At 46.9% G+C, this 16634-nt stretch overlaps 1 protein-coding gene across 2 annotated transcripts in view; it reads right to left on the reverse strand.

Moving 5' to 3' along the window:
* Positions 1-16634, reverse strand: part of USO1 (USO1 vesicle transport factor) — a 128435-nt gene that overhangs the window by 33465 nt on the left and 78336 nt on the right. For both annotated transcript variants that reach the window (XM_060247866.1, XM_060247865.1), the window contains exons 8-10: positions 12157-12277; positions 3104-3282; positions 268-408 (exon numbers count right to left, since the gene is read on the reverse strand). In XM_060247866.1, the coding sequence (XP_060103849.1) occupies positions 268-408; positions 3104-3282; positions 12157-12277 (441 nt within the window). The remainder of the gene's footprint in view (positions 1-267; positions 409-3103; positions 3283-12156; positions 12278-16634) is intronic.

The raw sequence follows: 16634 nt of genomic DNA on the forward strand, positions 1-16634 counted from the left end.
AACCAAAGCAAGTGACTGTGTGTGTCACCATTTCAAAGCAACATTTTAGGAAGACTAAGAGGCCATCTTTGCTTGAAAGCAGCTGGATGACATGCCTGCAATTACGTAAAACTGAAGTCCAGAAGAGCTCCCCTGTGCCTGGGCCCCTTGCATCTCTTCAGCTGCATCCCTTCTCTGATATAACAGCACTGCTGCAACAATTCTTATGTCAGTTTAACAGGTGCTATAAAGCTATAGCCAGAAAAATACTCCCCCCTGATACCCTACCTCAGTAAGAATATCCGCAGGAACACCAGTGGCCATCAGAATTATACAAAGCTGCTGAAGCAACCCACAATGAAACATGGCTTTCTGGCAACTGCTGGTAGCACCAGGGGGATTTGTAGGGGACACCAGCACCCGGACCAGCTAGAGGGAGAAGGAACAGAGATGAGTATCACACAGGGATGCTGAAAATTAGATCTGTCGGCTGCATTTGACACAGTCAGGCCTCAGATTCAGCAGGAGCTCACAGGAGCTCAGTTCCTGAACCTTTCTGAGGGTTCCCGCCTCCTCCCCACCTACCTTGTCCTTTGAATAGTAGGTGCAGCTGCATAACAATCCCTGGATTAGAAGAGTGGGCAGCCAGCCAGCCATCAGGGGCTTTGCCACACCCCCAGCAGCCCTCATTAACCCCTGGAGAAGTCCATGCCACCCTTTCTCCACTTCTGATGTGATTTTGGGCAGCGGATGGCTTGCTGGCCTTTTGACTGGGGCTCTCCTTTCTTGCATCGGGTTGCTTTTGGATGGGGGGGCATATGCTAATGAGTGATGCTAATGAGCTCCACCACCTATTTTTCTGCAAAACAACCCCTGGATACAGTTGACCACCAGCTACTGTCCCACTGCCTTGCCGACGCAGGGATACAGGGGTCTGTCCTTCAATGGCTTACCTCTTTTCTTCAAGGCTAGGGACAAAGGGTGGCTATAGGGGAGCAATTGTCTCAGAGGCACCCACTCGTATGTGATGTGCCTCAGAGAACGGTTCTCTTCCCAATGTTATTTAACATCTATATGTGCCCCCTTGCCCAAATTGTCCAGAGATATGGGCTGGGATGTCATCAGTATGCAGATGACACCCAGCTCTATCTACTGATGGGAGGTTAGTCCAGCTGCGCCCTGGAAAATATGGACATGGCATTACAAGCTGTAGTGAAATGATTAGGGTTTGTAGAATCTTTCGGGCTCAAGTGCCGTGTTCTACTTGAGAAAGTTTTCCTTCCAGACTTTTCGTTCTCAGCTGCGGAGAACATCCTCAGTGGCATTGCAGCCGGAGCAGGCACTCTGACCTTCTTGGCTGCTGTGCATTGATGCACTGATGCATTGATGTTCTCCGCAGCTGAGAACGAAACGTCTGGAAGGAAAACATTCTCCAGTAGAACACGGCACTTGAGCCCGAAAGATTCTACAAACCCTAATGATGTTACCAGCAGTGAAAACCTGAAATCTTTGTAGTGAAATGGCTCAGGCAAAACTGACTGAAATTGAATCCAGCAAAGACAGAGGTTCTGTGCCTGAGTCGTGGCGGTCTGGGTAGACCTTTGATGGGGCACCTTCAGCACCAGCTTTTAGAGTCAAGAGCCATGGGGTGCTCCTGGAGCCTTCACTGACTATGGAGGACCAGGCAGCAGCCACTGCCAAACCCACATTTTATCATCTTAGGCAAGTAAGGCAGTTGGTTCCATATCTGGAACGTGGCGATTTGGCAACAGTGATCCATGTGATGGTCACCTCAAGAACAGACCACTGTAACGCCCTCTACATGGGGCTGCCCTTGACACAAATTCAGAAGCTGCAACTAATGCTAAATGCAGCAGCCCAGTTGTTAATGGAGCTACCTTTATGGGAGCATATTCAACCTGCACTGAAATTGCTGCACTGGTTGCCTGTGGCATTCCAGATTTGCTTCCAGGTGCTGGTTATGATCTTTAAAGGCCTATATGGCCTGGGTGTCAAGTATGATATTTCTGGGTATTGAATCAATGTATGTATTGGAAGTCATTTCCTCTCTGCCTCTAAATTCTTCTTTCTCACAGTTGCATTTCAAAGCTTGCTTGCCCCCCCCCCCTTTTCCTTTCCTTCCTGTCTTAACTCTTGATAGAAGATTTAGAATACGCAAGTAACCTTGATGCTGGAAGCAAGGTGCCTCCCCTGACCAGTTCCCATCCATACATCTTATCAGAAAGACAGGAATGTCTGGGAACCAGGAGAAGTTGTAGTAACATAATGGTAGTTGATAGTACCCTTTGAACCTTTGTTGCAATTTACATCTGCATGTTATGTTTTGAAGCTATTTTTTCCAATGCCTTTGAAGTAGCCTTTAAGAATCAATACCGTGTGGAATTTTGTATTACTTCCAAGGTATCACACCTTGGATCAAGTACCGGATTATCAATAAAATGAGTCTTTGTATCAAACAATTGCTTGGTTATTTGAAATACCAATGCTTGACACTGGGACTTGTCTATCTCTGGGACCACCTGACTCCATATGAGCTTCAGAAAGCACTACGATCAAGTTCACAAAATTTTCTTATGATCCCTGGGTCAAAAGAAGCTTGGCTGTCCGCCATTAGAGACAGATCCTTTTTGGTGGCAGCCCCTGCTCTATGGCACACACTTCCCCAAAACATCAGTGCCCTGCGGGACTTGCCACAATTCCACAGGGCCTGCAAAAGAATTGTTTAACTGGCGTTTAATATCTAACAGGGAGGCAGCCACTATTCTACCATCCCACAGCACTGAACTCATCCCAGCATAAATATAGAACGCTAAATAACATCTAACAACATCATTATATGTAGCACGAAATAAAAACCAATAATGTTGCCATCTTGGATTTTAGGGATTGTAATTTGAAATTGTTAGGAAACTGTATGTAAGAATTTTATTGTGATTTTATTATTAATACTATGTTGTTTTAACTGTTGTTAGCCACCCTGAGCCTGTCAGGGGAAGGTGGGATACAAATATAATAAAATAAATTAAAGGCACCCTCTCGAACTTCTAGAACAAAACGCTGCTGAGCGCACAGCAGGCATTCCTCATGTGACTGGAGGGCTCACCTGGAGCATCAGGTGAAGATTAGTTACTTTCTGTGCTGACCACCCAGCATTGTCATCCCCAACTTCAAACCATGGCTTCATACGCTGAATGTAGGAACCTTCCTTGAAGAAATTTTGATTTGAATTGTTGTTCTTCAACAGGTTTTGTAACAGAAAAAGACAATCCTCCACAACTATGCCTGAAAGAAAAAAAGTTCCTGAGTGCAACCATGCACAAAGATGTGATCTGCATAAGACACAACCTTCTAAGGGCAAAATAAGAATTAAAGACTTAGGGGGGAAATGAAGAAACAGATGCCAAATTGCATTGCAATCTACCTGAGGGTAACTCATTTGACAGAAGGTTTCTTGGAGCACATCTCTTGATAAGCAAAGAATGTCGAATGGCATTTAGAATACAGACAAAAATAAATTATTTGAGTAGGTATAAATAGGGCAGAATGAAAATCCTTACAGATCTCCTCTCCTGTTAAAGAATAACTCCCCTAAGCTAGAGGGGGTGTGACCACTGCATAAATAACATGTACTTATGATAATGCAAAGATCAGGGAAGCTTAGACAGGGGGCTGCTCCAACAGCTCCTGATGCTTATACCAAGCCCAAAGTTACAGGAAGAAGGCAGCAGCAGTGAAGCTAGAAGTAGAGAGGCAGCCAGCAAAAAAACAGGGAAAGACAAGCACCAGGTCATTATGAATATATTTTATGTTGTTACCTGCCCTGCACTTGTCTTGGTTGGACAGGTGGAATATACATCCCATAAATAAATCATAAATAACAACCCACTGCCACCTTGACCAGGGGTACCCAGTATGGCACCAGGGGTGCTGTGGTACCCGCCAAACCCAGCTTGGTGTTGTGGCTAAGAGTGGTAGGCTCTAATCTGGAGAACTGGGTTTGATTCCCAGTCCTAGTTCTCTCAGTCCACCCCTCACCCCCGCCTCACAGGGCGTCTGTTGTGGGGAGAGGAGCTCCATCATCTGGGTGTGTCTCCAGGATTCCCATTTCCAGTGTTAAAAGGAAGTGTTTGGCCGACTTCAGAGGTGAGTATGAATCAAAATGCCTCCATGGCTCTGTGTGTCTTTCAGAAGGAGGGAGGGAGGGTCACGCAGCTCTCAAAGGCATAGCTGCTGTATTGTCCAAAAGCTGAACAATCCAGTCAGTCATTGGAGAGTGCAAAGGAGTCCAAAATCTGGTGGGATGCAGGTCCAGTTGGATATCCTGAACTGCCAGAAGGGTTTTAAAAAGTGCAGGCAAGCGGAGTCTGTGGAGCAGCTGAAGGAGGTTGCCTGTCTGTTGCCAAGGCCTCTCCCTGGCACTCAATCCGGGAGGGAAATGGATATTGCCCTTAGGAGCAGAGGAGACAAAAGTCACAACTGGAACTGGGTGCTGTGACCTGCTTCTTTTTGTCGAGAGTGATTAGAAATACATTACTGCAGCACAGGCACCTCAGTGCTACATTATACACAAATGCCACCTACACTATGAACTACCCGCCCCCCCATCAACAACTCTTAAAGACCATTGTTGATGATTCAAATGAGGGGCAGAAATTACATAACTCACTCAGGAACAATGTGTGCGTGGTGGGGGGGAACCCCGGCTCTGAGAGAAAAACCTTACAGAACAATCAATGTTGCTGCAGCAGACAGATGGAAGTTGCAACTCCTCCCTCCTTTTGATGGGACACTGGGGAGAAGCCTGCCAGTGCCTAGAAGGAACCTCTAGAAAGTTCTGGATCCTGGCCCTGAGCAGCCACAAAGCCCATCAGTGCCAGGCCCAGAGACCACAAGGGAAGAGGGAATACGCAGCACAGCTCCTTTTGCCCTGCAGGCCAGTCTGAGAACCCTCACCTCACCAGTCCTGCAGGTCAAGCACTTGCAGCACACTGGAAGCTCCAGCAGAGGGGAGGAATGAATAGCCAATCAGCTTCCAAGGATGGTGCCAGGCAGCATCTCCGGCAATCACAAAACATGAGCGTAAGGGGCACTGCTCCTTGCTAAGCACTTTCTTATCCCACCCCCAAACAAACTGGCAACAGTTTTCAATTATCCAAGTAAAATCCAAGTGAGTAGAAACCAGAATGGGTTCACACTGACTACTTTTCATGGATTCACTGTTCACATAAAGAGGTGATCTACCTCAAGAAGAGAAAGGCTTATGCTTCTGACAACCTGCGCACAGCTCAGCCATTCTGAATTCAACTCTTCATCTGCACAAACTCTCAAACAACTTTAGAAAGCTGGCAAATGGTCTTCAGGAGGACAGGGGGGCAGACCTTAATTCCAACACCAACCAAACACGAGTCTGCAGGGTTCGTGCAGATGCTCTGCAAAAAGCTCTCGAGCTCAAGTAGCTGGATCTCTCCAGGACCACCTCAACCTCTTGCAGATTTTATTCAGCTCTAGGTCTGGGTCCACTTCAGTGACCTAAGTCCTGTCCAAGCATGATTATGCAGCAGGCAGGATTCGGCATCAGATCTTCTACACCCTTCTGTCTAGAGGACAGGACAGGACCTCTCTGCCAGAACTAGGTGCCATTCATTCACCAGCAGGTTGGTGGCAACAGCCAGAGCCCCAGTGGCGTAGCTAGGGCTTTGGGGGCCCGGGGCCCAAGATTTATGTGGGCCCCCCATGTGTGTGCACGCCTCCAGAACGTCTAATCACTTAGATTTTCTCCCAAGCTAGGATTTCCCTTGCCTTTATGCTAGTTGCTACTATCAGATCTTTCCAGGGATCCCTGGATGTCCCATAATAAGAATAAGCCAGTCAGCACTTGATTGAATTCAGCCAGACCTTCTGATCACTTGAGAGTTCTGTTGTTCACTTTCCTGGGCCAGGTCAACTTCCAGTCCGTGTTTTTTAGGCCTCTTGTAAATCATAGACAGCTTCATGAGGGGAATAAACATATGGAGCAGAGGTCCATCAGTGTCTATTAGCCACAGGGTATAGATGGAACTCTCTGTCTGGGGCAGTGATGCTCTGTACTCTTGGTGCTGGAGGGGTCCACAGTGGGAGGGCTTCTAATGTCCTGGCCCTATTAGTGAACCTCCTGATGACACCTGGTTTTTTGGCCACTGTGTGACAGAGTGTTGGACTGGATGGGCCATTGGCCTGATCCAACATGGCTTTTCTTATGTAGCCCTTATCAGCTGAAACAGCTCAGCTGGGAGAGTCATAAGAACATAAGAGAAGCCATGTTGGATCAGGCCAATGGCCCATCCAATCCAACACTCTGTATCACACAGTGGCCAATACACACACACTATGGCTAATAGTCTAAGATCTAATCACAGGTAGCATCATCTGTACCTGTACTGGCCTGCTCCTTGCCTTTCAAGAGAACGGATCCTAAACCAATAATCTCTGCTGACTACAGAAAGGCCTGTTATTCAACAGTAGGACACAAGCCCTGCATACCAAAAGGTCCTAAGTTCACTATCTTGCTTCTGTAGTTACGTCAGATAAAAGAACAATTTTCAGTCACTTGATATTTACATATACTTACGTGTATGAAATTGCCTCCCCTCTAAATAAGCTAGTTTCCTGACACATGGAGTCTCTGTAATACACCTTCAAAAAATTGTAGGCCTCTAAATGGTCAAATGTGATATGCCACCATTTTCAATAAAATCATTCATAATATTCAGACATGCTGATTTAGAAAGCAAAATTAATTAACTACACCCAGTTTAATGGATTGAGCATATTTTAATAGATATCAATGTTGCCAGAACATCAATACTTTCAGAGATAAAGACTTTTGTTTTAAAAATAAAGTTTTCTACTTTCTGTTCATCCTTATCTCTTATGTAAATGATGACTAAGGCTGCAGTCATATAAGAATTCTTTCCTGGAAGTAAACCCCATTTAATAAAATAGGACTTACTTCTAATTAAATGGATACTCTGTATCTGTCACTTCATCCATGCATGGTCATCGCCTGCTTATTTTGCCTGTCTCTTCATCTTTGTGTTTTATTTCTCTCACTGTCAGAATTTAGATAGCACGCTCCTTGGGGCACAGCCCTTCTCTTTTGAATATTTTGCTTAATAAAAATTATGTATGTTAATGGTACTATAAAGTTATACAACAACAAAGAATAGTTTTTAAAATCTTTAATATTTTTCACTGCCTGTTCGAAAAAATGATACAAACCAAAATTTATTTATTTATTTATTTATTTATTTATATTTATATTAAGATTTATACCCCGCCCTTCTCACCTAGGTGTCTCAGGGCGGCTTACAACACAATAATTAAAACAATTTCAGTTTAAACAATTAAAATACCATTAAACCATAATTTAGTAAAAACAAGATAGAGTAAAAACCGGCGGCCTATAGATACATTTTTTCATCCAGGATATTTTGCATTGTCAGTTAATATCATAGGCCTGCCGGAAGAGGACTGTCTTACAGGCCCTGCGGAATTGCCCTAGATCCCGCAGGGCCCGCACCTCTTCCGGCAGTTGGTTCCACCAATAAGGTGCCGTTATTGAGTAGGCCCGATCCCTGGTGGATTTTAGGCGGGCCTCCTTTGGCCCGGGGACTACCAACAGGTTTTGTGAACCTGAACGTAGTACTCTCTGGGGAACGTGTGGGAAGAGACGGTCCCTAAGGTAGGCAGGTCCTAGGCCATATAGGGCTTTAAAGGTCATAACCAACACCTTGTACCGGACTCGGAATATTACTGGCAGCCAGTGCAGACCCTGGAGCCCCGGTCGAATGTGCTCCCATCTTGGGAGCCCTAATAACAGCCGGGCAGCAGCGTTCTGCACCAACTGCAGTTTCCGGGTTCGGCACAGGGGTAGCCCCATGTAGAGGGCATTACAGTAGTCCAGCCTCGAGGTGACCGTAGCATGAATCACTGTTGCCAGGTCGTCACGTTCCAGGAAGGGGGCCAACTGCCTCGCCCGCCTAAGATGAAAAAAAGCGGACTTGGCAGTGGCTGCTATCTGAGCCTCCATCGTCAATGAAGGCTCCAACAGCACCCCCAGGCTCTTAACCCTGCCCGACGCTATTAATGGAGCGCCGTCAAAAACTGGCAGGGGGAGTTCCCTTCCCGGGCCGCAGCGACCTAAGCAAAGGACCTCTGTCTTCGCCGGGTTCAGTTTCAGCCCACTCAGCCTAAGCCACCTAGCCACTGCCTGTAACGCCCGGTCCAGATTTTCTGGGGCGCAGGCGGGCCGGCCGTCCATAAGCAGATAGAGCTGGGTGTCATCAGCATACTGATGGCAACCCAGCCCATACCCTCGGGCCATCTGGGCAAGGGGGCGCATATAGATGTTAAATAACATCGGGGAAAGCACCGCCCCTTGAGGCACCCCGCACTCAAGCGTGTGTCTCCGGGACAGTTCCTCCCCAATCGCCACCCTTTGTCCCCGACCGTCAAGGAAAGAGGAAAGCCATTGCAAGGCCAACCCCTGAATCCCTGCGTCGGCAAGGCGGCACGCCAGGAGCCGATGGTCGACCATATCGAACGCTGCCGATAGGTCCAACAACATCAGCACCGCCGAGCCGCCTTGATCCAGATGTCGCCGAAGGTCATCCACCAGGGCGACCAGCACCGCCTCCGTCCCATGGCCCGGGCGAAAACCAGACTGGTAGGGGTCGAGGACAGAAGCATCATCCAGGAAGCTCTGTAGCTGCAACGCCGCTGCCCTCTCTATAAGTTTGCCCAAAAAGGGCAAATTCGATACCGGCCGGTAGTGTGCCAATTCGGTCGGATCTAACGTTGTTTTCTTCAGGAGGGGACGGACCACCGCCTCTTTGAGCGCCGATGGAAAATGTCCCTCCAATAGGGATCTATTTATGATATCCCGTATAGGATATCTTAGCTCCCTCTGGCAGGTCTTAATAAGCCAGGAGGGGCATGGGTCCAATTTACAAGTTGTTGGGCGTGCAGATAGGAGGATCCTGTCAACTTCTTCCAGGCTGAGCGCGCCGAAACCGTCCAGGACACACTCCGAAGACAGGCACGGAGCCTCAGGTTCGCTAACTGTATCTAATGTGGCAGGGAAGTCGGAACGGAGCGATGCGATTTTATCCGCAAAAAAATTCGCAAAAGCCTCACAGCCAATTTCCAATTCATTAAAATTTGGTCTGCCCTGTGGCAGCGTTGTAAGAGTCCGAATTGTATTGAACAGTTGTGCCGGGCGCGAAATTGCGGACGCAATCTCTGCCGCAAAGTAAGTTTTCTTTGCGGCCTTGACTGCCACCTCATAGGACTTCATAACCTCTCTATAAGATGTTCGAGTCGCTTCATCTCGGGTACGCCGCCATTGCCTCTCTAGTCGTCTGAGTCCTCGTTTCAACTGCCGCAACCCCTGGTTATACCAGGGTGTCGGCCTTGAACGAGGGCGCAGAGGACGCCTAGGCGCGATCTCATCGATGGCCCCGGTGAGCCTATTATTCCAAGACTCCACCAGGTCATCGAGGGAATCGCCAGGGGGCCAGGGATCCCGCAGGGCCGTCAGGAACCGTTCCGGGTCCATCAGGCTCCGCGGGCGAGCTAAAATAAGCTCGCCGCCCAAACGGGGTTGGGGTGGGACGTCCACACGAGCCTTGAGGGCATAGTGATCCGACCATGGCACTGCTATAGAAGCAAGATCGTTCACTACAACTCCCGACGCAAAGATCAAGTCTAACATGTGACCGGCCTGGTGAGTGGGTGTCGTAACTATTTGGGAGAGTCCTAGTGTCGCCATGGAAGACACTAGGTCCATCGCCTGATTGGAGGTCACGTCATCGGCATGAACATTGAAGTCACCCAGGATCAGAAGCCTCGGGTGCTCCAATGCCCATCCTGCTGCGGCCTCCATCAGTGATAGTAAGGCGCTGGCCGGTGCGTTAGGCGGTCGGTACACCAGCCAGATCGCCAACCCCTCCCCAACATCCCACGCCAGGCCGGCACACTCAATGCCCTTGATCTCCGGAGCCGGGAGGGCCCGGAAGGAGTAAGCCTCTCGAATGAACAGGGCCACCCCTCCCCCCCGCCCGCTAGTCCGCGACTGGTGAAAGACCGAGTATCCCGGGGGCGCCATCTGGGAGAGAGCTACGGTCTCTCCATCGCGAACCCAGGTCTCGGTCACGCATGCCAGGTCCATATCCTGCTCAAGCAGGAATTCCCGGAGGATGGAGGTCTTATTATTAATGGACCTGGCATTACATAACACCAGTGACGGAGGCGAGTAATTTCGCCTTGCCCTGCTACCTGTCACCATCGGGATGGGACACAGGCTGGAAGGTGGTCGAGCACTATCTTGTCTCGATCTCCTTCCCCTCCATTTCTGCCTGTTCCCACCGTCATACCTTCCCCTCCCCAGGAGTACCGGAATCCCCAGGCCAATCATCTCTCACTGGTGCCACCAACCCTCCACTGACAGATGTTCAGATTTGTCTCTTCTCAGCCGTCCCACCTCCAATTGGCCTATCTATAAATACCCACTAATATCTAATAGTTATTTAGTCTAATAGTTATTTAATCTACCCCCACCCAACCAATCCAATTCACCAGCTAACAGTAATACTTTATAATTCCAATTGGCTTCTTAATTAAACTCTACAGTTATTTTCTCCTTCTCTCCAATTAATTTGCCATAAATAATTCAATTAAATTAGCTAGTCAATAACCAATTTTAAATAACCAATAATCAATCCAGTCTTAACAGTTTAAATAACCAATAAATTACATCAATCTTAATAATTTGGGAGATAGGATCCAGTAGGTAGGAAGGGACAGTTTGTACCAGCTAAAGTGCCGGGGGCAATAAAGTGCAAATGATCTTAATAGTCTTTTGGCTAAAGTGCTGCTGTTTCAATCCAGATGTTTTTAAGGTGCTGGTGACGAAGGAGTGCAATGATCTTAATTTAAAGTGCAGTAGTGTCTTGTAAAGTGCAGGGCCATTTAACAAAGTAAACCACAGCTTCATTACAGAATGAGACCGCTAGTCCAGTACATCACACCTCTTTAGCAACCAAGACTGTCTGGGAGAGTCAGAATTCAAATCCTCACTCTGTCATGAAGCTTACTGTATAGAAATGAGCGGGTCATTCTCAGCCTAATCTACCTCACAGGGTTGTTGTAAAAATAAAACGATGTATGCCAGCCTGAGCTTTTCAGAGAACAGTGGGATTAAAAAAGGAAGAACAAATAAACTACATAAACAAAAACCAGTTTCAGCACGATTTTAGCTACCAAGCCAGCATACCTCCCTTGACACCACTTTAACTGTTTTACATGTCACGTTGTACTATTAGTCCATTTCACTTGGTACACTGTACTCAGATTTGCAACAACTTTCTAAAGGATGTTTCTCAGCCCCGAGTTGCCACAAACTAAACTCGGGATCCTCAGTCTTGCAAAGCAAGTGTGCTGTTCCCCACTCCCAACATACTAGGATTGTCAACCTCCAAGCAGAGCCTGGAGATCTGGAATAACAACTCTTTTCCAGACCCACTCCTCTGGGGAAAACTGGCTGCTTTGGCAGGTGCCCTCTATGCCACTATCCCCTGCGAAGCTCCCTCTCCAGGCTCCGGCCCCAGTCCCCAAAAACCGTCTGACCCAGAACTGGCAATGGCAACCTTAACAATTCTAGCCCTTTGGAGTGAGACGCTCTGCGAGCATCCAGCGCTCTGCAGCTCCGCCTTTGCTTGCTCCAACCTCGCAGCCGCTCCGCAGGACCTGCCCACCTTTGCTCGCTCCTTCATCTGCGTATCGTCGGGTGTCATCCCCGCCCAGAGCATAACCCCGGCTCCCAACGAGGAGCCCCGAGGTGCGTGCGTGCGCGCGCCCCTCCCCACCCCCTTCTTCCGCCGTGCGCGCGCGCTTCCCCTCGCTGTCGGGCGCCGCGGGCGCTTCCATTCTTTTTCAGCAACGTCACGGCCATTGTTTGGGGGGCCCCCTTGCCAACGCGGGGCCCCAGGGCCTGGGGCGGTCCGCCATCCCCGCCCCCCCCTCCCTACGCGTCTGCAGAGCCCACCAGGACCCTCAGGAATCCCACCTCTGAAACAGAACAGGCTCACATTTGCCAGAGAACAGTTTCCAAGGAAATACCTCCATCGCTGTTTCCCTCTTCGGTTATGATATCCAGCAATCTTTCAAAGGCATTCTCAAAAGCAACTATTTTCTGGATAGCTGCATTACTTTTTGTCAGCTGTTGAAGTAGCAAGACACCCTGTTGGGGAAAAGAAACAAAGGAAGATGACTACCAAAGCTTCCATACCACTGTCTTTAAATGTTGCGTGCGTGTGGAAGTGGGTTTCTGCATCAGGTCAAGCCCAAGGGAGGGTAAAAAGTTTTGCTGCAGACCCTTTCTGATGCCTTCTGAAGAAGGGTATTTTGGACAAAGAGGAGTTGGAGGAGGCTAAGGCCAAAATGTTCATTAAAAATATTTTCGCCACCATGTTGGAATCCGCCCCCCCCCCCACTTTAGCTAAGGTACATCAAAAGGAAATGCTTTCCAATTTTAAACGTCACCATACCCCTCTCCAGCATAGGCGAGGGAAAGTACCAGCCCAATAGTTAACTCAAGCGTTGGCTTGTAATGCCCTCAGATTAGGCTGATACAACCTATGCAATCCCACCAGAAACCAAGGCATGTAAGTGAAGTCGCCTGCATAGCCACACGTGAAGAAAGGTTGAAACGCTTGGGGCTCTTTAGCTTGGAGAAACGTCGACTGCGGGGTGACATGAGAGAGGTTTACAAGATTATGGGCTAGAGAAGGTAGAGAAAGAAGGCCTTTTCTCCCTTTCTCACCATACAAGAACTCATGGGCATTTAATGAAATTGCTGAGCAGTTGGGTTAGAACTGATAAAAGGAAGTACTTCTTCACCCAAAGAGTGATTAGCATGTGGAATTCATTGCCACAGGAAGTGGTGGCGGCTACAAGTATAGGCAGCTTCAAGAGGGGAATGGATAAGCATATGGAGCAGAGGTCCTTCAGTGGCTCTTAGCCACAGCTTATCATTGGAACTCTCTTTCTGGGGCAGTGATGCTCTGTATTCTTGTGCTTGGGGGGGGGGGCACAGTGGAAGGGCTTCTAGCCCCACTGGTGGACCTCTTGATGGCACTTGGGTTTTCTTGGCCACTGTGTGACACAGAGTGTTGGACTGGATGGGCCACTGGTCTGATCCAACATGGCTTCTCTTATGTAGGACCATAATCCTACATAAGACCATGTAGGATGGTTTCAAAACTTCTGCAGCCAACTAAAGAGGTATGGCCAGGGCTGGCCCAGAGGAGGCAACCTGCCTGTCCAAAGAGAGTTGCGCTTTCACACTTGGTTCTTCTCACACCAGGCTCTGGACCGACAGCACCTTCACTGGGCATTCTCCGTCCTTTCTCTTCAGCTGGGCTGGCTTCTTGGTGACTCTGGGGCTGGCATGTGGGTTCTGCCAAGGGATTGGTTCTAGGTAGCCTTCCGTGAAGGAAGAGCAGATGAGGTTGCTTTCTGAAGCTCTAGTTACAGCTCCTAGCTCCTAGCTGTAACTATTTCCAAATGTAGAATGTAGATTCAGATTTGCACTAGAACAGGCACAGAGTGCAAAACTCTAATCCTAGAGCCTGCCCTAATTCTAATCCTAGAACCTGCCTTAACATATATGAATTAGCATCTATGGGCCATAGTGGTCTTAGTATTAAGCCTTTTCAGAACAAAGAAAGATATAATTTCTACTGAGCATATTACAAAGACCTTTTTAGAATTTTTTCCTTTAGCTGAAGCTAGAAAGTGTGAAGGTCATGTTTTGTAAACATCCTTTGAAGAGGAAAACTTTTCTCCCTACCTCCAGAGAGACCCCCCCCATCTGAGTAAGTCATTACGCCCCTCCCCAGTAGAGATTTTGCTTATTTACACAGTTTCTGGAACCAAGCAAAAAATCTAGACAAAGAACCTGAACAAACACCCCTTGGCTATACCCACATTCTTAGAGGGCCACCAGGAAGGCAGGAATCGGGGGCTACAGATCAAAGGGACCTCAAGGGAATTACTTAATGCAGGGTGATCTTTCATTTCTAAAATTGGAGATGGGGTTCATCTGGCCAATGAGATACCACAAAGGGCCAAAAGAGAGAACTTTGTGACCAGTCAACTAGACCACCTTTGTTATCAAAATTGTACAAACATGTTATGTTTTGTGAAAGAGGGCTGAGGAAAACTGGAACAGAGAGAGAGATTGTTGGTATAGAGAGATTGTTTCCTTCCCATATCGATATGTAAACCAGTAAAAGGATGGGGTGGAATGCGCACGCTCTAAAGAGAAGAAGCCTCGGCTCGCCCCTCTCCGGATAAGAAAAGAGATTAGGACCGAAAGATTAAATATTGAAGTTTTTGGGGTCATAATATTTGGCAGTGAAGCTAGAGAGTCGAAGAAGTAAAAGGCGTGCTCAGAAGAGAGCTAACACTGAGAAAAAGGGAGTATTTTGGCAAAACAGATAAGAAACAGAGGCAGTGATTAGCACCGTTAAAATGGCTGCCACTACAGTGAAACAGCTTTCCGAAGAAATAGCACAGTTCCAGGCTTTAATGATGCAATCTCAGAACAAAATAGAGGAGACTGTTGCTGAAATTAAAAATGAAGTTAGTCAGATAAACAAGGAACTGCAAGATATTAGGCAGCTGGCCAACAAAGCAGATAAGGCAGCTTCAACAAATAAGAAGGACATAGTTCATTTAAAGGAACAGATTAAGAGCCTCTCCGACAGAGCAAGAAGGGCAAACCTTATCATTCATGGTATTTCAGAAGACATTGACTCACGACACTTGGAAGACAGGATAATAAATTGTCTTTCAGAACAGCAAACAGGGGTTATGTTTAATGCTGACCAGGTTGAGAGAGTTCATAGGCTTAGATCCAGAAGATCAGGAGGAGATCTTAGACCAGTGATAGTTAAATTCACAAGAGAAAAAGTGCAGCAGCAAGTCTTTTTGGCTTTGAAGAAGAAGAGGGGACTGGAATTTAAAGGGAAAAGGGTATATGTGAGACAAGACTTTTGCAGTGAGACACTGGAAAAAATAGACAAATGAAGCCATTTGCAGATAAACTCTTTCAGAACAAGATATTGTTTACATGGGCTTACCCAGCCACTATTGTAATCTATAAAGAAGGCAAAAGACCTACAGCAAGGAACCCAGCTGAAGCAAAGAAACTCTTGGAGAAGATGGGTCTGGACCCAGGGGAAACAAGAACTCAACCAAAGGAAGAGCTTAATGTAGATGAACCAGAGGAGGGGCCCTCTACACGTCAGGAGAAAGGACAGAGGACGAGACTATAAGACATCTAAGGAGGAGGAGGAACTTCTAAAAAAAAGGGAAGTACCCCACAAATAAGAGGGAGGGAATATCACGGTCTTAAATGAAGGAAGGAAACAATAAAAGATCCAGGAGGGGGGGGGGGAGGTGTGCCCACCTAAAGGTATAGGGAGGGTGGAGAGATCAACCCAAAAGCGAGCCCTATACCAGAAGAGGGGAGGGAGGATGATGGGGAAGAGTGGGGGGAAAGGGTGTGGGGGGGGAAAGGGAGAAAGGGGAGAAGCATAATAGACCTTGTTATCCAGCCAGGGAAGGGAGGGGAGGTGAATGATTACGGCTAAAACTTTGAAAATGCTCTCACTGAATGTTCAGACCTGAAAAGATATAGATTAACAAGAATGGCAAAACAACAAAATATAAATATAGTGTATTTACAGGAAACACATAAGGCAAAGGATGACATTAAACCGTTGATTAAACACCCAGGGTGGAAAGTATTGGCTGAAGCAAGAAGTAGAACTAAGACGAGAGGAGTAGCAATTTTAGTACACACAAGGATTGATATTAGGATACTAGATCTCATTAGTGATAGGGAAGGGAGATATTTGTTCATCAAAGGTAGGTTTCAAAATAGAGTAATAACGCTGATAAATATATATGCCCCAAATACAGGACAGAGGAGACTTTTGAATAAAGTTATGCAAAAAGTTCAGAAATTCTCAGAGGGAGAAGTTATTATAGCAGGAGACTTTAACATAGATATGACCAAGGAGAAGGAGGCTAGGTGGAAAAGGAATTTGGTAGAAGTGCATGAGGCCTTAGGCTTGGTTCCAAAGCCGACACATTTATCAAGTAGACACAAGACAGCTTCTTGTATAGATTATATATTTCTTAAAAAATCAAATAATTGGGAGTTGAGGAAAGTAACAACCCATCCAATATGGATCTCAGATCACGCTCCACTAAATATAGAACTGGTGACAAAAAATGAGCAAATTAGAAGGACCTGGAGATTTAACAGTATGGTCTTATTAAAAAAAGAAAATAGACAATATATGGAAAATCAAGTAAAACAATATTTTAGAGAAAATAAGGGAACAGTGGCCACAAATATCTTGTGGGAAGCAGCAAAGGCAGTGTTAAGAGGTCATTGTATGATGAAGGAGAAAGAAATAAAAAAAGAATGGTATGCTAACAAGACACAGAAACTCCAGGAATTAGGTGCACTGCAGAGCAGTCAAAGTATTAGATTCTGCCCTGATAGGAAAACAAAGATCGAA

This window comes from Heteronotia binoei, chromosome 10 (genome assembly GCF_032191835.1).
Source record: "Heteronotia binoei isolate CCM8104 ecotype False Entrance Well chromosome 10, APGP_CSIRO_Hbin_v1, whole genome shotgun sequence".
NCBI lineage: Eukaryota > Metazoa > Chordata > Lepidosauria > Squamata > Gekkonidae > Heteronotia > Heteronotia binoei.